A 27834-nucleotide genomic window follows, 5' to 3' on the forward strand; every position below is an offset into this window, starting at 1 on the left:
TTACTTAATATTATTTATTGTTTCCGTGGACAATAAGGTTATCACACACGCAACTCAACCACACCACGGAACATATACTTTAAACAGGGTTCTAAAACTGTTTAAGTTAGAAGTAAAACTTATGACACGTTTAAGTTAAGTGTTATGTTTATATGGAATTAGACACAGTTAGGTTGTAATGGCAATTACATTTTTACTTCAAAAATACTTTACGTTTCGATATCCGATCCGGAAATCGTTATCGAACTATATTGGTGGGATAACGAAATAAAAAAAGAATAAAATGTAAAAGACAAGTATACCAACAATATTTAAGCTCCAAATCATTACAAGACAAAATAAAATAAAAAGCAAAACAAGCGGATGTACGAAGAAAATTTTCTAAGAAGAACTAGTCTTGGAAAAGAAACTGCCAACGAATAAATACTTATCTTGGAGGAACTAGAAGCACAGAAAGTTGGAAATTAATAAAAAAACTTGAGAAAATAAAGAAATAAGCATCATCATCATCATCATCATCATCATCATCATCCAGCCTTCTGCATCCAAAGTTGGAAATAGGCCTCCCCTAATTTCTTCCAGTTCTCTCTGTGTTGGGCTTCTTGCAACCAATTCCCAGCAATCCTTTTGACGTCGTCTGTCCTTCTGTCCATCGTGTAGGTGGTCTATCTCTACTTCTTCTGTCGGCTCGTAGTCTGCACATTGTAATTTTTTGGGTCCACCTCCCGTCCTTCATTCTGGCTACATGGCTCGCCCAATTCCACTTCAGCCATGCTATACGCTCTATGACATCTGTGACGCCTGTCCTTCTTTTGATTTCCTCGTTTCTATCCTTGTCTCTGAGAGTCAATCCAAGTAGTGACTGTTCCATTCTTCTTTGGGCCACTCTAAATTTGGTTGCTGTGACCTGGGTTAACGATAGTGTTTAGGCGCCGTAAGTTATGACTGGAAGCACACATTGGTCGAACGTCTTCTTTTTTAGATAATTTTGCATGTTGCTCTTGAAGATGTCTGATAGAGCTCCATATGCATATTCATGTCCATATGATAGAGCATAAAAACATAAGACTGGGAGTGGGAAGAGTACTTCAAAGAACTTTTGGTAGATAATAGAGTCTAATTTCAAGAACATGTAAACCAAAACAAGATCCAATGGCAATAGTATGTTCGCCAATAAGATTAACAATAGGAGAAAGTAAAAAATGTATGTAAACAGCTTAAGAGGAACAAAGTATCTGAACCAGTGCATATACCCGGAGAATTATTGTTCATTCGTATGATATTGGTCACACTTCCACAATTCTATTAAACAAATTTCTTAACCAAGTTAATAAATTAAGTTAAGTACAATAATAATTATTGTATTAATAAGTACAATAATATTTCTATATTACTATATTCTATTACTATATAAGTATATAATAATTGGATATATAATGATCTCATTACTGCAGACGTCTTGAAGCATCTTCCGGAATGTGGAGTGAAAATATTACATCGATTGTGTAATGAAATATGGCACACAGGCGTTTGGCCTGAGGATTGGAGAAAGACCATAATCATACCTCTTCATAAGAAAGGTTCAACAAATAATTGTAACAACTACAGGCTATTAGCTCTAATATCACACGCCAGTAAGGTGATCCTCTACATACTGCAACGGCGTCTAGAAAACTTCATAAGTTGGCAAATAGCACCTGAGCAGGCTGGATTTGTAAAGGGCAGAGGTACTAGAGAACAAATCCTTAATGTAAGAAACATCATAGAAAAAGCCAGAGAATACCAGATCCCGATATTTATATGTTTCGTCGATTATACAAAGGCCTTTGATAATGTTAGATGGGACAAACTATGGAACATATTGACGACAATGGGTGTACCTAAACACTTGACTCACCTTATTAGCAAACTGTACCAAGATAACCTGGCATATATTCGAATGGACGGATACCTGTCTGACAAATGCACTTTGGAGAAGGGAGTACGCCAAGGATGCGTTTTATCTCCCTTGTTATTTAACATCTATTCGGAGTTCATAATGCGCAGAGTCTTGGATGGTTGGGAGGGAGGAGTAAACCTAGGTGGTGTTAAGATATCTAACTTGCGTTTCGCAGACGACACTACACTTCTAGCCTCTACTCCAGAAGAAATTATTGAATTATTAAAAAAACTCGAGGAAGAAAGTGCTAAATTTGGACTCATGGTTAACTACAACAAAACCAAAATCATGGTTATTGATCGCCAACAACAGTTTCCTGAAACCCAAACTATTGCGGGATGCGAGGTAGTCTCATCTATGATATATCTTGGAGCTCTAGTTAACAACACAGGCAGTTGTGAACCCGAAATTAGAAGACGAATTCAACTAGCAAGAGCAGCAATGAGTGAACTAAACGGGGTCTGGCGTGATCTTCACATTACTATGACAAACAAAAAGAGACTCGTTTCAACTCTGGTCTTTTCCATATTTTACTATGCATGCGAGACATGGACAGTCAAAGAATCAGATAGACGACGTATAGACGCCTTTGAAATGTGGACATGGAGACGCCTGCTTCGAATTCCATGGACGGCTCGCCGTACAAATGTCTCGGTTCTGGATGAAATTAAACCGGATCAGCGTCTCTCCAGTACCGTTTACTCTAGAATTTTAAAGTTCTTTGGTCATATCCATCGGAGTGATCACAAAATGGAGCGGTTGGTGGTCCAAGGAAGGCCTCAGACTCAACGCCAACGCGGAAGATCTCCACAGCGATGGGCGGACATTACTAAAAAGCTTCTCAACAAACAGTATACTGAGGCAATACATGTAACTGATGACCGCGACCAGTGGAGAAATATTATCAATCAAACTGTCCGAGCTGCTGAAGCCCAATTATGAACCACAACACATCTACTAAGATGTTAATGACTATGATGATATAATAATTTAATAAAAATAATTATTTCTAATCCGCAGGAAATACCGTCATTCCTTACAAAGGGAACCACTTATCTAATACCGAAGGATCAAAATAACACCCAAGATCCAGCCAAGTACCGCCCAATTACTTGTCTACTTCTCTATCTATCTATCAGCGAGGTTCTTACAGCCTCTGCCGCTTCTCGCATTTCGACCGCCATCGTTTTCTGTCCATCCATTCGTCTTCTTTGATGGCTCTATCTTTCATGATGTGCCGTACATTTTCTTCCCAGGCAACTGAAGGTCTTCCCCTTCTTCTTCTTTGGTGTGGTATGTAATTTAAAGCTTTCTTTGGCCATCTATCTTCATTCATTCGTTTCACGTGACCATACCACACTAGTTGTCTAGTTTCAATTTTATCTACACTGGAATATACAGTATGTGTCCTCCTTCTAATATCTTCATTCCTGATGTGATCTTTTTTAGATATACCACACGCTCTCCTTAGATAATCCATTTCTACTACTTCTATTCTTTTCCTATCTTTTTTTGTGATCTGCCAAACTTCTGCCCCATAAGTCATAATAGGCTCTACCAAGGTACGATAGATTGTCAATTTCGTTTCTTGCCTTATATCTTTAGACCACAGTAGAGAGCTCAGAATGTTTACCGCTTTTTTGCCCTGCTGCGTTCTCTTTTCGATGTCTCTTTTGGTAGTGCCTTCTTTAGATATTATAGATCCGAGATATTTATATTCATTACATCTTTTCGTGGTTCTAATTTCTAACTCTGGATCTTCTTCATCATCCCCTATTTTAAGATACTCTGTCTTTGACATATTCATATTGAGGCCCCATTTTTCATATTCTTTCTTTAGTTTTCTAAACATGTCCATGTCTTCCTCATCATTCGCTACGACTACCTGATCATCTGCAAAAAACAAAGTTGTTAGACATTTACCACTGCCTATGTCTATTCCCATTCCGGATACTTGTTTCCTCCACTGCTCTAGCGATGATTGAATATATATTTTAAATAAAGTCGGAGACAGACAACATCCTTGTTTAAGCCCCTTTGATATAGCGAATGATTCAGATATAAAGTTTCCTTCTTTAACGACACTTCTTGCATTTTTGTATATATTTGCGATAGCATCCACATACTCTCTACTGAGACCTACCTTCGTCAATGTTTGAAACAGTTTTTTCAAAGGTACCGTATCGTATGCATTCTCCAAATCTACAAACAATAGGTGGGTAGATAGATTCCTTGCCTTCCGTTTTTCTATTACCTGCTGCAGAACGAATATATTATCAGTGCACGATCTTCCTGCACGAAATCCACTTTGTTGTTCCATGTCTTCGTATTCTGATTCTATTCTTTTCTTTATTATTCGACCGTACAACCTCCCTACTAAGCTGGTAACAGTTATTCCTCTATAATTAGAGCATATGCGTTTATCGCCTTTCTTGAATACTGAGCTGATGTATCCAACATTCCAATCATCAGGGATATTTTGTCCTTTTAAGCATTTATTAAATAGTTGAACCAATATCTCATGTAATATGTTTGGTCCGTACTTTACCGTCCGTGTAGTATGTTTGGTCCGTAACTTGTCTACTTACTTTGTACAAATTGGTCACATTCTGTGTAGCCCGGCGTATCTACCAACACTGCTCTAAACAATATCATAGAGCCTCAACAGAAAGGATGCGCTAAGGGCTCCATGGGCTGTAAAGAACAACTTATTATCGACTCGGTCATTTCTAACCAGGCATATATCAAAAAACGAAATATCTTTACTGCTTTCATTGATTACAAGAAAGCGTTTGATTCAGTGCCGCATGAATGGCTTATAGATATATTGAAAATATATAAAATCGATGATAATAGTGACCTTTTTAAAGCATATAATGACTGAGTGGAAGACAAAAATTCACCTTCAAATACCTGGTGAAAACAATATCGAGACTGAAGACATCCCAATTAACCGGGGGCTTTTCCAGGGGGACTCCTTGAGTCCACTTTGGTTCTGCCTAGCAATGAACCCACTATCTCATCTACTGAATTCCCTGACTCAGGCTTTAGCATCAAAAATAATAATACTGTTGTAGCGAAGCTTAATCATTTGTTGTATATGGATGATTTAAAATTAATGGCTTCAACTAGAAAACACCTAGATCAGAAGCTAAAAACTGTAGAAACCTTCTCTAATGATATTAGTATGCACTTCGGTCTAGACAAGTGCCGTATCTTAAATATAGTCAGAGGACAGGTTCAGCCCGGTGGTTTCGATATACAAAATGGCCAGAACGTTGAGGCCATGGGTGAAAATGACATGTATACATATCTCGGTGTAAAGCAAGCGCGGAAAATTGATCATAAACAAATGAAAACCGAACTAACTTTTGAGTTTGTACGAAGGGTAAGACAGCTTAATTGGTCATATCCAAATAGTAAAAATTTGTTTAAGGCATTAAATACATATGCATTTTCCGCGCTTAGCTACTCATTTGGTATTATCAGGTGGTCAAAAACGGATATAGAAAGTCTTCAGCGGAAAGCAAGAACACTTCTCACAAATGCACAAAAACATCATCCTCGCAGTGCAGTAGAGAGAACAACCTTACCGCGGTATCTAGGGGGAAGAGGACTCTTGGACATAGGCGAGCAATTAGATAAACAAGTTGCTAACTTGAGAAGTTATTTTCAGGCGCAGGCTGAAACATCAACTTTACATCGTGCAATCTGCGCAGTAGATGACTCAACGCCGCTTAAACTGAAGGAACAAGAAATGCGCATAAATCATCTATCTAAGCAAGAAAAAATGAACATCTGGATGGGCAAACCCCTGCATGGGCGGCATGTCAATGAGGTTAACCAGGAATATGTCGACAATAGAGCGTCGAACTATTGGTTTGTATCAGGAAAGATGTTTACCGAGACAGAGGGTTTCCTACTTGCCATTCAGGATCAGGTTATTCCAACTAGAAATTACCTGAAGTAAATTGTGAAAGATCTTCAAGTCCAAAACGACAAATGCCGATATGGATGTCAAGCCCAGGAATCCATCCAACAAATCCGTGGCACACAATAGACCGGATCTCTTACTCAGGGCCGTGTGGTGCTATGATGCGGTGAGGCAGTCGCATCAGGCGGCATCACAAGGAGGCGGCATAATCAGTAAAATGAAAATACATCAAAATAATCATAGGAATAAGAAAGGATGAGCAAAATATTTGAAAAATAACCGATGGTGTATGTCACTCGAGTTTAAGGCTAAGGCCAGACAAGCGATAATTTACGTTGCCGTAAGAGCAATAAAATAAACAGCGAAAAATGGGTCCTATCCTATGTTGCTATGTTCCCACTACTCTCACCGTGGGGCCAATTTTCGCGCTTCATTTTACTACTCTTGCGGCGCCGTAAATTATCGCTTGTCTGACCTTACCACTCTGTAAACTTAGTTTTAAAAGTAAAATCGTCTTCTTCTACAGAAACAATAACCGTTTTTTGTATTATACAAGAACTCTACCTACACTTTTTTTTTCAGTTCAAGAAAGCGTTATGAAGCTCTGAAAAACATGTTTCATAACTAAGTTTAAAACCGTTAAGCGATACTAGTAGATGGTCAAGTCGAATAGATGCATTGAAACCTTTAAGATCTCAATTTTGTGAAATATGATGCCTTATTCGAAATAATAGAAGAAGTCAACAAAGATACAGAAACTAAAGTCAAAGCACGAGGATTAGCCAAAAATATTACAAATTATAAATTTATATGCGGTGTTATATGTTTATATGAAGATGTTACAACATGTAACTATAAATTTGTCAGATTGCGCAAAAAGGTTGTCAGAAACAATAAAAAAAATTAAAAGTTACAGACAATCTGGCTATGATCAAACGAAAATTTCTGCTAATGAAATTGCAGAAAATCTTGATATAAGCTCCGAATTTCCAGCGAAAAATGAAACTCGAGCCAGGAGAAAAAAGCGTGAATTTGATGACGAAAAATCTATGAATGAGCTCTTAACAGAAGAAGATAAATTTAAAATAATTTTTTTCAACTATATTTTAGTCACTGTCATTAATTCTTTGATTGTTCGATTTTCGCTTCTAGAAATTCATAAATAAATAAATTTTTAATGATATTTTTAAATTGGGGGAAATAGATAAACACTAAAAAAATATTGTATGAATATATTCATTCAACATTTTCAATAGAAAAAAAAACGGATACATATATGTACAGGCAAATGATCTTCTAGCTAGAAGAATTGTGTGATATATCCCAAATGATAACATAGTCCATGAAACCTTAGAAGTCTTGAACTATTTCTGTACAACCAAATGTAGTTGTATCGCTAAGAATTTTATTAACACTAGGTAGTGGGTGAGGAAAGTTTTTCAAAATTAAAAATTATTAAAAACTGTTTACGAAGCTCCATAAAACAAACAAAACTAAAAAAATTAGCACTCATTTCAATAGAGTCCTAACTGGCTGCTACTTTAGACTACACCAATCTGATTGACGAATTTGCCAAAATTAAAGTCAGAAGGGTAAAATTGTAATTTTTGTAAATAGTATTTAATTTTAATACGTATTTCATTGAATTTAAATTATGTTTTGTTTTTAAAATAAAAGTGTGTTCATTTTGTGCAGTTGCATTTAATAAACGCCGTATTTGTACTGAGACAAATCACAGAAAAGGCCATTGAGTACAATAAACTAGCATATCTATGTTTTATAGACCTGACAAAGGCTTTCGATCATATCCAAGTCGAAGACGTCTTAATGACACAATGTGGAAGAACACAAGTAAAGCGGCGGGATCTCTTAAGGACACAATGTGGAAGAACAAACACCTAAGACAAGACACAGAAGCAAGAATCTATAAAGCAGCAATTAGACCTATATTGACATACACGGCGGAGACAAGACCTGACACATCTAAAGCGATACGACTTCTAGAAACAACAGAGATGAAAATACTCCGACGAATATCAGGGAAGAGTCTGTTGGATAGGAAGAGAAGCGAAAACAAGAAGATTATGCAATATAGAAGACATAAATGGATGGGTGACAAAACGCAAACAGGAGTGGAACGAATACATTAGTAGAATGGCAGAGGATATGATAGCACGAATAGCACGAGAAGGGTCACCAAATGGACGAAGAAGTATTGGCAGACCAAGAAAAATATGGTGCGATAACTTTAACAATTTAGGAGGCTAATATTGAAGAAGAAACAGGCTTTACAGACTACATACCAGAAGGAAGAAGCAGAAGAAGCATTTCATAAAAATAAAAGTTAAGTTATATATTTAAGGGGCGGCATTTCGAAGACTTGCATCATATTGAAAAAATGTACCGCACGGCTCTGCTCATACTAGTTAATAAACTTACTAGGCAAACAACATTAATAGAGGTGGCGATACTTAACAACAATAATTTGCGTGTTAAGCACAACGAAAAGATCGCCAAGTATAGAGATCTCGAAATACAAATAAGGAGACAATGGAGAATGGAAAGTACCCAGACAATACCTATTATTCTTTCTACTACTGGAGTCATTCCGAAGATCCTCATAGAAAATATCAAAAAGCTGGGTCTAAATGAACATCTTTACAAGACTATGCAGAAAGCTGTGCTACTCTCGACTTTCAGATGCGTACGAAAATTTTTGGGAGATACTCCGGCATACCAAGTCACCTAGGGTTCGGTAACATGGAAAGAGTTCCACCAGAGCTCAATCCTTTTGATACCCTAGGTATCTGGGATGAGTGAATTTTCCCCGTTAGAGGGAGTGTGGGCCGTATGGCTAAATCTGAGTACAATAATAATTATTGATTAACCATTGGAAATATTAACCCTCACAATTTGTGGAAGCCGCTGATATCGTCTTTAATAGAGAATACTCGGCGTTTCTTCAATGTCAAGCAAAAACGCCGCCAGGCGTTAAATAAATACTTACACAACGAACAATATAAAAGACTAGTTTTGACAATCAGAGCATTGCAGGCATAATTTCAAGCACGCAATGCCGGCATACCGTTTTGCATCATATAGATTACCTAAATACGAAATTACAATGAAGTAAACTAAACTATTATCAATAATTTGCACAATTTAGACACAGAAATTGTATCACCTATATTTCCGATAAGTTCATGCAATTTTTTTGTCCTTGATTGTATAAGATATATACTTTGTTGAGAAATACATACTTAATATTTACCACAGTGAAATGTTTTCAGTTGGAATCTTTAATCGAAAATATATCCTAGTTATTTTGCTTTTTCCATTGTCCTTTTTTCTGATTCCTCACTATGAGCACTTTTGCTTGTCCATTGGCAGATTGTTACCTCCTTGGGAAAGCTGTTTGTGTCTGTACTCTATATAGTACACGTTCTTGTAATGTGATTGTGATGCTCTTCATTTTCGAGATATTTTCATTTTTCAGAGCAAATTATTTTAGGTCTCTAAATTTGTCTAAATTTTAAGTAAGCCATGAGCCATGACTGAATTAACAATTGACGATTACTGATTATCAATCCGGTAATCAATGTAACAATGTATCAAATAAAGAAATAAAAATAATTTGTTAGTAATATATTTTACAATAAAAAACACAACCACAACATGCAACATGTTTGAAACAATTAAAAACTACTGTTTTATGTAAATGTAACAAATAAAGTAAGAAAATTAGTAATAAATTTTACTAAAAAAAACACACAAACACAAAATACAACATTTTGTGAAGACAATTAAACACTACTTTTGTATGTAAATGTAATAATGTAACAAATAAGAACGAAAAATAATTTGTCAGTAATACATTTTGCAAAAAAAACATGTTTGAAAATATTAGAACCTACTTTTAATAAAATATTTTTAATATCTAATTACATAAGGTGTTCAAAATTACCTCCTAAAACATTTATGCACGCCTAAAAACGATCATTACATGAGCTACTTACTCTAAGAAGCATTTGTAAATTACCACATCGAAATACACTTTGTATTCTATTTTTCATCTCATCCCTTGTTGTTCGAGGTATGTTATAAACTTCATTATTAACGTAACCCCAAGAAAATCAGTCCAGTTTATTAAATTCTTGTGATTTGGGTGGCCACTCTACTGGCCCATTGAAAAATTAAATTATCTCGAAAACTAATAAATATAGACATAGGGAATGTTATCTAAAAATTAGAGTACGGTAATGGTACTTTTCTATAGTGATATAAAATACAGGGTGTTCCATTTAAAATAATGTACCTACTTGCGTTTTGACTCACCCTGTATTTGATATAAAGAAAATTAGCAATATCAATCATTCTTGAAAATTTTGACAATGCGTAAAAAATATGGCATTAATAAACCATTGCTGTTTTGCTTATTTTTATTTATACAGGGAGTTAAACTTGTTACGATTTTCATATAAAATTGGTTATAACTTTGTAAATACCCTGTATAACATAACAAACCATTATATTTTTGTGATGGAGAAGTTAACAGGATTTCGAATTTAAAATAAAATATAGGGTGTTCTATTTCAAAAAAACATTTGGTCTGCCACTGTGTTATCGAACACCCTGTAACATTCTAACTAATTTTATAATATGAAGCTCAAAGGTGACTAAAATTTTTGTTATTAACTTTTATTCCTATCCATTACTATAGCGGATATATTGGGCTTTACCCCACTAATCAATCACCCTGTATAGAGATAGGCTAAATAAAGTGTTCTTTAAATGTAGAATATAGAAAAAAGTGCTTAGATATAATTTAAACATATCGATATTTTTGATTTCACTTTACATTTACATTATATTATTAAATTACAAATTTGTAAATGTCCTTACTTCCCAAATGTCCAAAATTTATTTAGTAGACCTCGTACAATATACACAGTTGCCCCTTTTTGTCAGTATAAATAATATTAAATCTCCACTTTTAATCGTAACCTTTAAATTCAATAAAATATGCAAACAAAAGGTTCACGTCAACCTTCGTCTAAAAGGGATATTACAAGATATTAAAGAGCAGATATTTTTATCAGCATTCGACCGAGTTCCGTCTCTCACGTAAATATCCCGTTCGATAAGTCTCTTTCCGCGTCTTCCTGAAGATGTTTTAAGACTTCAACAGAGCTGGACTGGAAATATTAAAAAAGACATGTGGGCAAGTTGTAAGGCAATATGTTTTGATTTCGGTTTTTCCACAAAACTTGGGGGGTTTTTCGTATCTAAAAAGAGAATCATTTCCTTACAAAATTTTCTATTGACCCTTTCAACGCTGATGACGTTTATGTAAGGACCTCATACCGTTATACTGCTGAGTGCGTATGACGTCTTCAGGCGTCAGATATGCAGTCGTTCAGATATGCAGTCGTTTAAAGGTTAGTAATTTGTTTGAATTTGCCTGAAACAAGTTGTATTTCTATTGAGTAAGTAGATAATAGTAGTTATTTATGTATCAAGTCAGTAAAACGACTCTTTATCGAACGAGTCTGATATTACGAGCAGAGCGACCGAAACGAGTCAGGCGAGTAACAGACGAGTTCGATAAAGAGTCTTTACTGACGTGGTGCAAATAAAATTTTATCGCCAGCCATAAAAACATTAACAAATATTTTGTTTAATCTTTTTAAATAAAAATTTCTTATGACAGTGATGACAGATGACTTTTGCACGATGGCCGCTTTCGATTTTTAATCGATAGTTATCAACATTGAATAGGTAATTACTAAATCGGTAAAGTTTTGATTTATTTTAAATGAATATAATTACAAAATACTACAGAATTTAACTTTTTGGCATAAACTTAATTAATAATAACTTAAATTTTGTACAATATTTTTAATAATTAAAGTCACTGGTCATATTTAAGGGTCATATTATGACCGGTATGCATGCCAATGGTGAATATAAAATTCTTAATTGTATGTCAACAAATGCGCAATAACTACCTCTTATAACCTACAAAATTTGCTCACAGATGTTTATCAACCTACAATTCCCTACACCTTACGGCAGGAGGGATTATGAATATATAATATATACAGGGTGTTTGGTAAAGAATGGGCCATAGCTTAACCTCAGGTTCCTGAGGTTAAAATATGCCGATTTAAGCTAACTTACCTTAGTACAAAGTTTATAATAACGGAGATACAGGGTGTCAAAGTTAAACTGTTTTTATTTATTATTGAATATTTCCTGACAGGTATGAGAGAACAACATGAAATTTGGTATGTGGGGTTTTTTTGGGTCGAGAAAACTAAATTCCATACCAAAAATTATGTATTGCCCAGAGAGCGCCACATACGCCTTTCAGCACTCATTTATTACGTTCAATTTTTTTATCCCTCACTCTGTATAATTTTAACATTAAAATTTTTATTCTCCTATTAGTTTTACTTAAAAAGCTATACTTCTTTCATCTCCCTAAACTCAACCGTTTTCGAGATAAACGCATTTTAAATCTGCGATACACCATAATTTTTAGCATAATATCATTGTAGTTACACCCGAAAAATAACTTACAACCATAAAATTATCCAAAAATGTATCGCAAATTTCTTCAAATGGAATTTGCGATGCAATGACATAAATTTGAGAACTGGCACAATGTGTATATTTCATTGTGAATTTTCCAGCTTATGTAGGTAGATTTTTTCCACAATTTTGAAAATGGTCGATAAGATATTTATCATTACCTTAAACACGTAATCGTAGCAGAGCACGTAGATTTCCTTCGTTTTCAATAGGTGCACATTTCAAATCAAATTCACCAGAATCACGATGGCCTCTTGCCTCTTAGAGCGATACCTTGTCTTCCACAGAAAAGTACACATTCTACGATTGGCTTAATTCTTTCGGCATTTTCCTTTGCTTGATTCTCGCTTGCAACATCAATCACTCTATCAATCCCTTTCAACTCACCACTCATAATGCGATCAAAGTTCGAATTAACTCCAACACACTCTTGAGCAAACAAGACACAATACACACAATATACTGAATCTTCTTTAACCTTTAACTACCCGCGCATCAAGTTATAACATAACTACACGCGTGGCGTACTTTATACGCCACAAGAAAATACACTTAAAAACAGCGGATTTGTTTATTTTTTATTTAAAAAAATACACTTAGTTGTTTGTATAAACCTTATTCGGCATCAGTGAATACTTGGAGTTCCTTCTCAGTAAGCCAATTGGGATTTACAACTGGAATCATTGAATAACTGGATTCCATGATAAATAAAATTATTAATAAAAAAGTTTTTGAAATGTGATTTTTTACAGGAGAAAAAGTATTGTTTATAAAGAAAAATATGTTTTGTGCCATAATGACTAAAAAACAATTGAAATATATACTTATATTACTACTTATATTAATATAATCGTGGCGTATATTGTCCACAACCGGTAACAACAAATAATAAACTGTAAATTACGATCTTCCCAGAACGCCGATTATAACGAAACTAAAACCAAATTGTAAAGCACATTCCAGTGTATAGGTTAGAGTGTTAGAGAGATAAGCAAGGTCAAAAATTAAATTTTTAAATATATTTGCAGTCGAATTCTTATATCTGGCGTACAAAATACGCCAGCGCGTGTAGTTAAAGGTTAAGGGAATAACAAAGCCAAGGGAATTTTAACCACGAGTACATAAATTAACGTCTACGTTCACCACAAATTCGATATGGAAATATAAAACTCACATCAGGTGTCCACTTATTTTGTAAAAAATCCTTTTTCTTAGCATCAGTTAAACGTCTATTAAAGAAGAAATGTCCATTGAGCTCGTTGATTCAATGTTATTTAAAGCTATCGATGACTTCTCAATTGACTCATTTGTATTTATATTTTTTTCCGAAATAATTATGCCAGTTTCTGGAAACGCAGCTGCCGAGCATTCTTCTTCCGTACTTTCCCTACTCTTCTTATTTGATGAGAAAAAATTTAGGAGGGTAGTATTTTGTCTCTTCATATTTAAAGCACTTAAAATAAACTTACTTTAGGATCGCTATGAAACTTTCTAGGTGTTAACACTCTTTACTCGTCAAATACGGTGGAAGACTTAATAAATAAACAAGTCAACCCGTTTCGCTTAGAATAATTTGTACGATTTAACAAATGCAGAAAAACATTTTATTTATTTTCGCTGTAGGAGTTAGGAGCCTAGAAGCCAAGGGGTACAAGTGCAATTTTAAACAAAATGGAGGTAAGTGCACTAAGTAGTTTCTATGGAGTCAAATTTTGTTGTGGCAAAGGGATAGAAGCGCATCACTGTACAGTGCTGCAATCTAGCGGATGGTATAAGTACTACCTCAAATATCGGCTGTTTTCCTGAGAAGCCAAGAGGTAGAACACTTGTATCCCTTGACCTGCAAAAAAGCATACTATAGCCGTCAACTTTGGACTTATAATTTTTGTGTGCACAATGTTTGCACTGGACAGGCACAGATTCTTATGTGGCATGAAGGCCAAGGTATAAAAAGGATTTTAACAGCTCAACCCGTGGGAATGAGAAGACGGGGTAGACCAAAGTTGAGATGGATGGACGGGGTAACACAAGATGCCGAGAAGATTGGAGTCGGCAACTGGAAAGTGCAGGCAAGGGACAGAACAGAATGGCGTAGAACGCTTGAGAAGGTCGAGGCCCTCTAAGGGCTGTAGCACCATGATGATGATGATGATGATGATGAAGGCCAAGGTAATCGTGGTTGCAACGAAATTGCTTCCTGCCTTTGGAAATACATCCAGACGCTGCCACCAACCGTTAAGCGCATAATTCTGTACAGTGACAACTGTGGTGGCCAAAACAAAAGTCATTATATTGCAAAGTTCTGGCATTATGTCGTCCAAAAGACACAAATTGATACTGTTGACCACAGGTTTCTGGTAGTGGGACATTCATTCATGGAATGTGACCAAGATTTCGGAATTATCGAAAAAGCGAAAAACAGAAACCATCAGCAGGTTTATGTACCAAGTATGTGGGCCGACGTCATGGTGAAATCTAGTAGGAAGTTCATGGTGACGCAAATGGAGGATGATGACTTTGTGTCTTTAGATTCACTAGAACCTTACTTTAGGAAAAATGTACCAGGTATCAGTAAAATGCAGCGTATGCATTTTGAGAAAGCATATTCATACACACTGTTTTACACAGAAAGCGTCAACCTTCCTACTTTTTACCAGCTAAACATGAAGTCCTCAAGAGCTGGTCGACCTCTCAACGAACTTCCGTTATTGGGCCTAACAATGTTCCTGTCGAAGTTAACCAGAATGCTATTGTTCCCCCAGATGCCGAAGAGCCAGAAAACATTTTTGATAGTGAGTCAGAAACTGATTAGTTATACTTCAGGAATGGTAGTATTAAACTGATTTAAACAATTTTGTAACTCATTTTGTTAATGATTTTGTGTTAAATTACATTATTTTCACCACATTTGTATTTTTTACTCAATCCAAATTTTCATATACAAAACAAACCCAAAGGGTTCAGTCAATATCTGGTTCTTTTTTTGGAAGCCAAGGGGTACAAGTGATCACTCTTATCACCTTATCAAGGATTGTAAAATAAGGGCAAAAAAACAAGATCTAAAACTTATTCTACAGCTTATGTAACACTCCTAAGTTATTTTAAAAAGTGTTTCATGTGTATAAAACAATTACTTATAATTTTAAAAAAGAGATAAACTTCAACCTTCTTTTTCTCATTATCAATATTTAGTCACTTGTACTCCTTGGCTTCTAGGCTGCTCGTATGAAGACATTATAAAAGATTCCTCTGAATATATGAATTTTATTTCCACTTGGTTCATTATTTTTTTATAATAAATAATATTAACATAGTTAACAGGCGAATTTAAACAAAGTCGACGTTACAATTGGCTACTTGATTTTTTAAAAAATATGATAGAAAAATAGTCGAATCAAATAGGTAGTCTTTAGATTTTTTGTATTACCAGAAAGCACATTGTAAGTTATAAAATTTGTTTATTAAAAAGAAACTGTTGCCATGGGGGGGGGAGCTTGGGCCCCCTTGGCCCCCTCCTTGGTTGTGCCCTTGGGCCCAGGACTTATTGACAGACGGGTTATATATCTATAAATGCCGTTACAACCCTGAAATTCAGCCATTTCTGGCTCGATTACGCCACCACATTTTTTCAATTTACCATCATTTCCACGTCCGCTATATGTGAGATGTATAAAGAATAAATGTCAGAAACCCATTAGACCTATTTGTAGCTGTAACGTGCCCTTTGAATACGTTTTTATTGAACATCTGTATCAGATTATGGCAGCTTATGAATGCGCAAAATGCTGACATGTCAATAAAATAAGTTTAGTGTTTCACAAAGAGCTATAAGACAAAAGGGAATGATTTGTTCGCAAAAACGAAGATAATGGAGGAATGTATTGGTTTAGAAACGGTTAAAAAGTTTTGACCCAGTTCGTTATACATCATCGGGAAAGTTTTTGTTTCGTGTTAAAATAAAGCAATTAAAACAGATTTTTTTCATGAAAAAGTGTTTCAATAGGTGTTTTACAGTAAATGGAGTATGCTGATCACGAATCTGTGCCTAGTTTTTTCAGCACGTCGGGTTTTCAGGGACAGTGAGCTAATAGACGGAAAGCTAGAGCCGAAAAATCATCGTCATAAGTAATATGGAGTTTTTCCTGTGAAATGTGTCCATTGTATATTGACAATTATGACCTCTTTCAGGCTGACACCTCAGTGGATACAGGAAGTAGTAATAAGGGATGAAAGGGGAAAGTTAGTGCAGTCATTAAAGGTTTTCACCTCCTATTTTGTTAAAATTTCATCGATTTGCATGAAAATTGGTGACTAGTTAGAGCATACCTCAAGAAATAAAACTGATTTGGTGCCAACTTGCACTTTTCTCAAAGTGGCTAACTTTGACCGTAATTAACCTAGCCGAAAAGTTTTCTTCTGAAAATTCGTATAAAAATACCAGTTTTTCAAATTCCATTGTAGTTTTAGCCTACAGTCAATATTAACAAAGTTATTCAAATTGTTTATAAGCCAAATATGACGCTATTTTAGTAAAATGTTTTCTGAGTGATAAAAATGACTTTTTAATGATTTTTTTAAATGCATTGAAAATATGACTATTCTTCTTTCATGTTATTATCACAGAATTGCTGTATCGTTATTATTTTCTGAACAATAATATTGCGAAAATCAAGCTCTTTGGGATAAACAAATTGAATAAAATTTAAACTAACTGACGCATAGTCTTAAATTTTTTTTGTGCATTGTATGGACTGTTAGGCTCAAGTTTTCATGCAATATGAAAGTCCTAAATTCATTTTCGCAAAAGTTACAGCAAATTTTTAATTTTCGAAATTTTAGTTTTATTTTGCAATATCCGAAGCAACAAATAATCGGACCAAAATTCAACAAACGCTATTTTAAACCTTGGCTCATGTACTAAAAGAAAAATATTATAAATAAGACATTTAATTACCCTATTTTTACCTGTAGCGATTTAAACGAAAAAACTCTCATTTTTGACCCTTATTTGTTAATAACTAAATTTCTCGTCCAAACTGTGACGGGCATTTTTGAATATATAATGTATAGTACCCAACAAACCCATTTGCAACCTGGCTGCTAAAGTGTCCCGAACATGGTATATGTTTGCCTTATTTCCCTGGTGTATTTACCAACCTATCAAAGTTAGTATTTCGTTGGCGCAATTATCGTAATTTTGTTTCAAAATTCGTTCGACAAAATCGGTAACTGATAGAATCTTCCATGTTTCCAATCATTTTCCAAGTTTAATCAAAGTGAATACAAGGTCTGTCCTTCCATCCCGACAAAGTATAAGTAATAGAAAAAGTTTGAAGAAGTCGAATAAAATTTGCGTGGGCTTTAGAGCTTTTCTTTTAAATGAAATTCGAGAACTTTTAACAATTTTGCAGTCTATGCCGTTATATCATCGTTAAATATAAATAAAAACAGATGAGTACTTTGAAAACAACCGTAATTTTCTGAAATTAAGGTTATATGGATAATAAAAACGTGGGGAGAGAATAGGTTGGCATGATTAAGGCCATAAAAACCTGATGTATTGAAGCTACGAGACACAGCAAAGTGTTATAGCTACATATTTTGTGAGAACAATTTTTGTTATTTACAAAACATTTTTTTTTTATTTGACGCATAACAAGTAGTAACACCAAGCATTTTTGTTGAACGAACATTAAGCTGGGTACACATATGAGAGCCGAATTGTTTGCGAACTGCTCGCGTACAGTTCGTTGAAAATATATTTACAGCGAACTCATCGCACTTGTGCGAAATTTATGTAAATAATTCATTGACTTTGTAATTTTATCTCAAAGTCACGTTCTGAATATAAATAAAGACAGCAATTATTTGTTTATCAACTATAAAATAAAAATTGATTGCATTGTGGTCTCACGTTTCTTATCTCTAGGAACACGTCATTCGCTCAATCTCGACGTGACAACACAAACAGGCAATATCGCTGCGTACGCGGTCCAAACTGAACTACGACTACGAATATCATGTGTTCGTCTCAAAAACCGACAGGCCGTGGTTCGTGACGAGCGACGAATGAACAGCTCGTAAGCGGTTCATCATGCCGTACACATTATACGAATATTAGACAAGGCGAAAACGGCGGGTTCGTTGGAAAAAATATTCCCATGAGATTTTTTTGCATAATCACATTCGTGAGACATTCCAGAATAAGATTCAAGAAGTCGCCCACGCGAAAACTGGTCCAATTTTTTTTAACACTTTTTTTTTAAATCAAATTACAAAAATCAAAATTTTCGGCCCAGAGAATTTTTTAGATTTTTCGGACCATTCCGGACAGAAAAGGTGTCTTATAATTTTTAAAACTTTAAAAGGGTAAACCCTGTAGTTGGCTGTATACCTTTGTTAAGACAACGTAGAATGAAGTTAACACTTCTGTTGTATGTAGGTATATAATTTATTAAAAAATTCTTAAAATTTATCCACAAGGGAGTGGAAGTACAACAAAACGTTTTCGGTCAAACTGACCATCCTCAGTGTAAACCTGGAAATAAGTGAACCACTTAGATTGTAATGCAAAAGGGTGAAATTTTGACAATTAGAAAAAGAAAATGTGGTTACTTACGTCCAGTGTACAAGTAATTGAAACTAGCCACTTGAATAGGTGTAAAACCTCAAAATAACATTATTGCTACATTATGAGCTGTGTAGTAATCGACAATAAGTCGATGTCTTAAGATTAAAAATATATCACATGTGAATGTATGTCATCCTTGCTCGGAATTTGCACAAGGTTGTGATCAGGTGAGAGGTTAACAACCAACCGATTAGACAGATTGGTGCCTGAAAATTCATGACAAGATGTCAAAGAAGATAGGTGGATTTCTCAAATGTCAACCGGAAAATTTGACAGAGTGAATTAATATTTAACTTAATTATTAAATTGGGAATATGCCACTATTAGAAATGTTTGTTATGAATTCTAAGTTGTAAATAAAGGTTAATAAGCTGTAATAATATATTCATTAATGCACCGAAAACAAAGGCAAAATTCTACTCATATGCTGTGACGTCATAGACTGTTTGTCAACTGTATAGGACTAAGAATAATTATATTTATTTGAGTAAAGTTATAATGAATGAATATTATTGAAAATTATATGGAAAAATTTTTTTTTATATAGAAAATTTTTTAAATATGACATCTTAATAGAGTAGCAGCTGTAGAGTTGGAAGAAATGCTAATAGGGAATGGTCGGTTGCATATGTTTCAGGGAACCAACGAATATAATGAGGAAATACCAATCTATAGATCTGTAATGTAAATTATTGGAGGTATTAAAGGAAATGGTATTGAATGAGGAAGTGGAATTGGAAAAACCTATGTACATATTTTGATCAAGAAATTTTTAAAAAATTTTTGTTATGACTGAATATAAAAAGTTTGTCGCATATAGAACTATTGAAATTCTAAATGTAGAAAAATTATTAAAACGGGTGATAAGGTAAGTTGCCTGTGTTCAGTGGACAAATAAATGAAATATAATTACTGTTTTGAAAATAAATTGTGTGAATTGTTAAATGGATAAAGACTGATATTAAATTAGGAAAATTGCGCTGAAAGAAATGTACATGTTTTGATCAAAGAAAAAAAAAATTAATTTAGATTGTAAGCTCTAAATGAAAAAGAATATGTCACATATATTAAACTATTGAAATTCTAGATTGAATATTGTATTGACCAAAGTTGATATGAAGTAAATTTATTAAATGCTGATAGCTAAGATTTATTTTTTAATTTTAATCTAAATGAAAAAATAGAGTGAATCAATTAAAAATGTTGGAAATGCAACAAAATTTTTCTTTTTTCTTTTTTTTGGTTATTGTCTATATTATCTATATTAGAATGTCATATCTGAAAAGATCAAGGGTTCCATGGTGTGATTTTGATATAATGAGAAAATGATTATGTTAAGTGAAAATAATTAGAGAATGAGATGAAAGAGATAGAGTCTTGCCTGGAGCACAGAGTGAAAGAAACTGAAAGATACAAAAGAATATTTGATTGGGTATATTGTTTGGGTTTTTGTTTATTTTAGGTTTGTAGTGGTATGTATAGGAAAGAAGGCCAATGTGAAGGTGGATAAAATATAGAATTATGGAAATAATTGTCTATGAATTGGGGTGAAATCACGGTTAAGAGAAAGTTGACGGTTAACACAGTTTGGACTTGTCCTTGCGTCCCTGACAATCTCTAAATCCTCATATAGATCTAAACGAAGGGTATTCTTATCTTGGATGTTATGAATCAAAGTCACACCATCTGGGATGTTAAGGTGGTGTTTGTTGACTTTGAGATGGTGAGAGAAAGCTGATGTATTGTCACGTTTAGTGTGTTCTGCTGTTCTAGTAGTTCTTATAATTTTTCCCTAAAGTTGATGGTGTTCGAGTTATAAGCAATTTAAAATTTGAAAAACACGAAAATGGCCATTTTTAAGACTTAATAACTCGGTTAAAAATGATTATTATGAAAGTCAGAAAGCCCCCCTTTCATGTTCCTGAAGAAATTTGTGTCATTAATGTGTTACTAAGCTGTTATTTTTAATTATTAATAATTAGTGGTAAGATCGTATTGACGCGGCTGTAAAAGTGAGTGCGAGTGAGATGCGTCATTGGACTGCCTGAATTGCATCTCTTTCGCACTCATCATGGACGGCCGCTTAACACGTGCATCGCGCTCATTATTTTTACTTAAAAATAACAGCTGAGTAATTAAATAATGACCAAAATTTCTTCAGGATCTTGTAGGGAGGGCTTTAAACTTTGATTTAGTTACTTTTTGACTTTCATAGTAATAACTTTTAACCGAGTTATTAAGCCTTGAAAATCGCAATTTTTCGTTTTTTTTCAATTTTAAAATGCTTTTACCTCGAAAACTTTGGAGAAAAATTGTAAGAGACCTTTTCTATCCAGAATAGTCCAAAAAACATAAAAAAAAATTTGTTTTGGAAAAAAATATTGATTTTTGCAATTTGATTAAAAAGAAATTGTTAAAAAAAATTTGGACTACTTCTTGAATCTTATTCTGGAATGTCTCACGAATGTGATTACGCAAAAAAATCTCATGGGAATATTTTCTCCAAAGATCCCGCCGTTTTCGCCTTGTCTATATAGCGTTCGCATACAGTTCGGCTCCCGAACTGTAAAGAAAGGAAAAGCGGTAGGACCAGATGATATTCCTGGGGAAGTATGGAGAGCATTGGGAGAGACAGGAACAAGGTGGCTAGCAGGTCTATTTAATAGAATTATGGAAGTTGGACAATTGCCAGACGAATGGAGAAGCAGTATACTGGTACCTGTATACAAAAACAAGGGAGATATAGAACAATGCACAAACGACAGGGCTATAAAACTGCTTAGCCACACCATGAAAATATGGAAAAGAGTAATTAATAGACGGATACGTGAAGAGACCGAAATATCCGAGAATCAATTTGGCTTTATGCAGGGCAGATCAACAACAGATGCAATTTTCATTATAAGGCAGTTGATGGAAAAGACAGGAGTAAAGAAACAAACGCTCATGTGGTATTCATTGATCTTGAGAAAGCATATGATGAGTTCCTCGAGAGATTCTGTGGTGGGCACTCAATAACAAAGGACTCCCTGGTGAAAATGTAAAGATTGTGAGGGATATGTATGAGGGAGTAACGACTAGTATTAGGACAGGTGTGGGAGAGACTGATAAATTTCATGTGAAAGTGGGATTGCATCAAGGCTCTGTGCTTAGTCCGTATTTCCTTAATGATTTTCTAACAAATTGCAGTTGCTCCAAAAACTTATTACTTAAATCTGACGGGTACGCAGCAACTAATTTACTGGCTCCTGCAAAAACTTCTGAATCCGATTTGAAAAGATACCCACTTCTAATATGTAAGACTTTAAAGTCGTTGTTCACTTTGTACATACTTATAAATCCAGCTTGAATTTGTTCAATGACTACATCGAGATTTCCGAAAAACACGCATACTCTAAAATATTATAATATTATATTTCTTCAGGGTTTGAGATGCGTTGATTATGTAATAGGTTTGTTCGTAGTACGATCCAAACGATCAGCAACCGTTGCCAACCATCAGACGCATGCGCAGTTACCAATTAGCGCTGCGCAGTTACCAGTTAGAGATCGTAGACTTCGAACACGCATGCGTCTGATAGTTGGAAACGGTTGCTGATCGTTCTACGAACAGACCTAATAATTCATCAAAATATTTCTTAACTCTACCAAACCTTTTGATTTTAAAAGTACAGGGAAAGTCACAATTAGTAGCAAAATCTTTGGATTCTTGCAAAAAAAAAATTCTTGAGTTATGTAAAAGTACCTACTACTATTTTGTAAAATAGATGCGAAGACATACCTATTCAAATTGTTCCATTTTACTTTTTAAATTATTAGTTGTCATTCTCTACTCACGATCTGTGGTAGTTAATATTATTTTAGACAGTGTTTTTAAAATTTTCATGTAGTTCTGCTTTACACTAAGCAGAGTTTGAAATCTGGATGCCCACCTAGTCACCGATAACGTTTCTAGAGTAAGCGATTTTGGTTGGACCTTTTTCTGCATTCTTTGGTAAATCGAATCGAGGGAAGTTTTTGAAGATTTCCAGGCACTGCTTAAATGCAAGCGTAAAATAATATATCAATAACACATTTTTACATATACAGTGGAACCTCGATTATCCGTCAGGGCACCGGACCAACGGTATGACGGATAATCGAAAAGACGGTTAACAGAACATTAAAAAAAATAAAAGTTTGTAACTCTCAAATTTTATTTGTATGTTTTATTTGACAATATAAGGATTCGTGTACGTACAATCGAATCAGTTTGGTTTAAAATATTCTAAAATCTTTGTTTGTTTTAATGTTGCTTCACATTTTGCAACTGCCGAATTTCTTAATCGGCGCAAGACCTCGCAATCTACCTTATTGGCTTCTTCTTGTTGAGAATACCACTCGATGAATTATTGCAGCAGCTTCTCTAGCTTCTTTACTCAAATCTAGCTTCTTCAAACCTTTGTCGGTTACAATAGCATCATCGACATCGCCACCGTCAAATTCCAAGTCTGTGTCAGCTTCTTAATCTGTTTCGTCCGACTCTGTTGCCATTTCAACGATTTCATCATTTATCTCAGCAATCGATAGCCGTTTGCATCCTCATCACAAATTAACCAATAGTCTGGCTTATCGCATGCTCATACAAAATGAATTGATGCTTCAATTTTTGCTTATGTAGTCAATAAAAATGTACGGACCCTGACGGTTAACAGAGGTGACGGTTAATGGAGAGACGGATAATCGAGGCTCCACTGTATTAGACGGCAAGATGGGGCCCCTGATATATTGGGCCCCCGCAAGCTTCATGCTGCGGGGGCCTCTGTTACGCCCTTGGATGTCCCCGATTATTAATATCCCGGTCTTTTATTTCTTTCTTCTTCTTCTTTCTTTTTTTTTAGCATCATAACCTTGGATGGGTCTTTGCCTGTCTGGCTATGTCCTTCCATTCAGATCTATTGTGCCCTTCTTCTCCATTGTCTTATGTTCATGGTTTTCAGGTCGTCTTCCACGTCATCCAACCATCTCGTTCTGAACCTTCCTTTTTTCCGCCTTCCTATCGGCTTCTATTGTAATATTTTCTTTGGTTTTTGCATTGTCATGTCCCAGCCATGAGTCTTTGACTTTTTGTATCAACCTCGTCGCTTCTGAATCTCCATGTGCTGTCTTCCTCCTGTACCGGTCCGCGAATTTACAAAAGCTATACCATTTCACTCATGGAGGCGACTGAATTCGAGTAGGTTTTGTATGCAGAATATTATTTACATATCCTATTCTATTTCGGTCCAGAAATTAACTGTATTGGTGTAGGATTTGTAAGCGAAATTTTTGATTATTATTGAGTAAATGTCTATACTTTTTCAGTCATGTAAGTAAAACTAATCAAGTATTTACTTAAGTGGATTTATTTATTATATCATAAAATTTAGATATATTTTGAAAATTAAAATGAATAATATATATTTGGATATGATTAAAAATTAAAAACAAATGAATAACTACTAATGTACAAGTATATACAGTATGTCCCTGTAAGTTGGAACTATATGGAAAGCTTTTTTATTATTGATTTTACGAAAAAAAGTTATTCTTTATAAAAAGTTCTGCATGGTCTAAAATGCAATCATCTGATATAAAGTTTTATCAATAGTATATGAGAGATGTCAAAAAAAATATGAATTTCTGTCAAGAGTAAAGTATCTTTATATATTTCACAAGATTGAAAATTGTTATTACGAAAATTTATTTGGACTTAAAAATAATGTTCTAATATGCAACTACATTCTTCTTATTGAAAAAAAAAATAAAAATGTTTCTTAAATTATCTCAAATTATCTCGATATTATTAGTTTTACGAAAAAAAGTTATTCTTTATAAAAATTTTGCATGGTCTAGAAACTAAGATACAACCATAATTTATCAAATTTTATCAATTTTGTACGAGGTTTGTTAAAAAATATGAATTTTGTTCAAGAGTAAAATACTTTTACCTATAGTTCACAATATTTCACTTAAAATATATTTAATTCATGTAATAACTTTTTTTTTCGTAAAACTAAAAATATCGGAGTTATTATAAATAAAAATTATGTTGGGTATCTGTAATTTGAGAAAAAAATTCAATTTTTTTCCATTAAAAGAATGTAGTTGTATATTAGAACATTATTTTTAAGTCTAAACAAATTTTAAGGTACTTTACTCTTGAGACAAATTCATATTTTTTGACATCCCTCGTATACTATTGATAAAACTTGATGTCCATAGAGTTCGGTTTTAGACCATACAGAACTTTTTATGAAGAATAACTTTTTTTGTAAAATCAATAGGTAATAAAAAAGTTTTCCAATTATCCAAATATTTATATATTATTCATTTAAATTTTCAAAACATATCTAAATTTTATGATATAATAATAAATCCACTTAAGTAAGTATTTGATTAGTTTTACTTACATGACTGAAACAGTATAGAAATTTGCTCAATAATAATAAAAAATTTCGCTTACAAATCCAACACCAATACAGTTAATTTCTGGACCGAAATAGAATACAATATGTAACTAATTTTCTGCATACAAAACCTACTAGAATTCAGTCGCCCCCATGAGTGAAATGGTATAGCTTTTGTAAATTCGCCACCGGGCCATCTACTTTTCTCAGTATTTTTCTTTGGAATGTCCCGAGTTGTTTCTCATCTTTTTTCTTCATTGCCCAGGTTTCATAACCATAGGTTACTACGGGTCTAATCAATGGTCTGTAGATAGTCATTTTAGTTTTTTTGTCTAATAATTTCGATGTCTTTAATCTTTTATTAGCATAGTATGTACGATTTCCACTGGAAATACGTGCAATAATTTCGCTACTTACGGAATACTTCTGATGGATTTCTGTGCCCAGATATGTGAAGGAATCCACACGTTTAATAGGTATTTTATTACGTTTTCAAAATAAGCGTCAAGAGAACAATATGAGCTGTGAAAGAACTTCAACTTTTTAGAGGCTATATTTTATAAATAAATTAGAACTTTTAGGCAGGCCGCACATCAAAGAAACATGAAACGTAAATCACGTTTCATGTAAATAAAACACTGCTAAACAAATAGACGTCCGGCCATTTATGAAACTTTCCGAAAATAAAAATGTGTTATGAGCTTGAATCACACTCGTTTCATTGGTAGGCGGACTTCAAGATTTGTTTAGCCGTGTTTAATTTTCATGAAACGTGTTTTACGTTTTATGTTACATGTTTTTCGTTTCATGTTTCGTTGGTGTGCGGCTTGCCTTAGAATATTAGAACGGGTGATTCCATTTCAATTCACTCAATTTTGGATCTCCGATTTGTAGAAATAAAACAATTAAGGTCGAATTGTCTTCTTCTTTTTCTCAAAATGTTATTTTAAGCGATTTTACAGTGATTTGGTATTTATTTAAACAAATTTGCATTTTCTATCGTAAAGTATCAATGGAAAACATAATATATTAATAGAAGGGACTTAAAAATGTGTTTATATGGCATTATAACAAGTTAATTTGATTCAAGACAAGTTTTTGATCAAATTTTATAGTGTAGCAAACGTTAAAATACCGTTTTCCTCCATTTTTTTCCTCCATTTTCCTCCGTTCCCAAAATACATCATAATCGATTTGACTGAAACTTGCCAACGGATAGCCAAAACATAGGACTTTAAGTGGTTAGAAGGATTTGAATTATATTACAATACCAAAAAAGTTACATGAAATATCATAGTCAAAAATATAGGCGTCTACTGTAAGTACAGTTAACTCGGAAAATGTCGACCTCACGACAAAAATTGTTAAAAAGAAAAAGTTAAAAATGGCGGAGATATTGAACAAAAACGGTTCTCCTTTAAAATCAAGATGTCGGCTAACGTAACGGAGGAATTAATTCGCGATTTTAAATTTAGGCTACTATTGACCCCGCCAAAGATTAGAAAAATAAAATTTTGGGCAGCTCGACATGCAAGGTCAATATACTTTTGAGTCTGATATGATTGCATGTAACTTTTTTGGTATTGTAATATAATTCAAATCCTTCTAACCGCTTAAAGTCCTATGTTTTGACTATCTGTGGGAAAATTTTCAGCCAAATCAATTATGATGTATTTTGAGGATGGAGGAAAATGTAAAAAACGGTATTTTAACGTTTTCTACACGCAGAAGTTATACACCAAGTTTCCGAAAAATCGGAGATCCAAAAGTTTTTGCCTGAGTGATTTGACATGGAATGTACCGAACACAATTTTCGAATGTATTTTTTGAGTTAACAATCGAGGTAACCTACCAAATTGTAATATTTGGTCTTCCTGTGTTATGTACACTAACAATTTTAGGTAACTGTAGTTATGTCTCTAACGGTGTATTTTTGTTTCAGGATCTGGAAAATCGTACACCATGATGGGCTCGCAAGACAGCAAAGGTATCATTCCAAGGTTGTGCGACTCACTTTTTGGCCTAATAGCAAAACAACAAAGTTCAGAATTAACATACAAAGTAGAAGTGAGCTACATGGAAATCTACAATGAAAAGGTCAGTAGAGGCTTCCGTCATTTTATGAGCCTTGGCGGGGTTTGAATTGTTCCGTTCATGATAGTCCAGGGAAATAAGGATTCTCTCGGGACACTGAAATATGGAGGTAGCTGACAACGTTTTTAGTTAATGTGGACCTATAGGAAGAAAACCCACCTTTTCCTGCCGAGTTCGGAACCGTTTTTAATCATTATCAATATAGTGGAAAACG

At 34.2% G+C, this 27834-nt stretch overlaps 1 protein-coding gene across 4 annotated transcripts in view; it reads left to right on the top strand.

Annotated features, from left to right (window-relative positions):
• Positions 1 to 27834, top strand: part of LOC114332050 (kinesin-like protein KIF13A) — a 515517-nt gene that overhangs the window by 299640 nt on the left and 188043 nt on the right. For all 4 annotated transcript variants that reach the window (XM_028281754.2, XM_028281756.2, XM_050641283.1 and 1 more), the window contains exon 4: positions 27469 to 27623. In XM_028281754.2, the coding sequence (XP_028137555.2) occupies positions 27469 to 27623 (155 nt within the window). The remainder of the gene's footprint in view (positions 1 to 27468; positions 27624 to 27834) is intronic.

Source organism: Diabrotica virgifera, chromosome 10 (genome assembly GCF_917563875.1).
Source record: "Diabrotica virgifera virgifera chromosome 10, PGI_DIABVI_V3a".
Taxonomy (NCBI): domain Eukaryota; kingdom Metazoa; phylum Arthropoda; class Insecta; order Coleoptera; family Chrysomelidae; genus Diabrotica; species Diabrotica virgifera.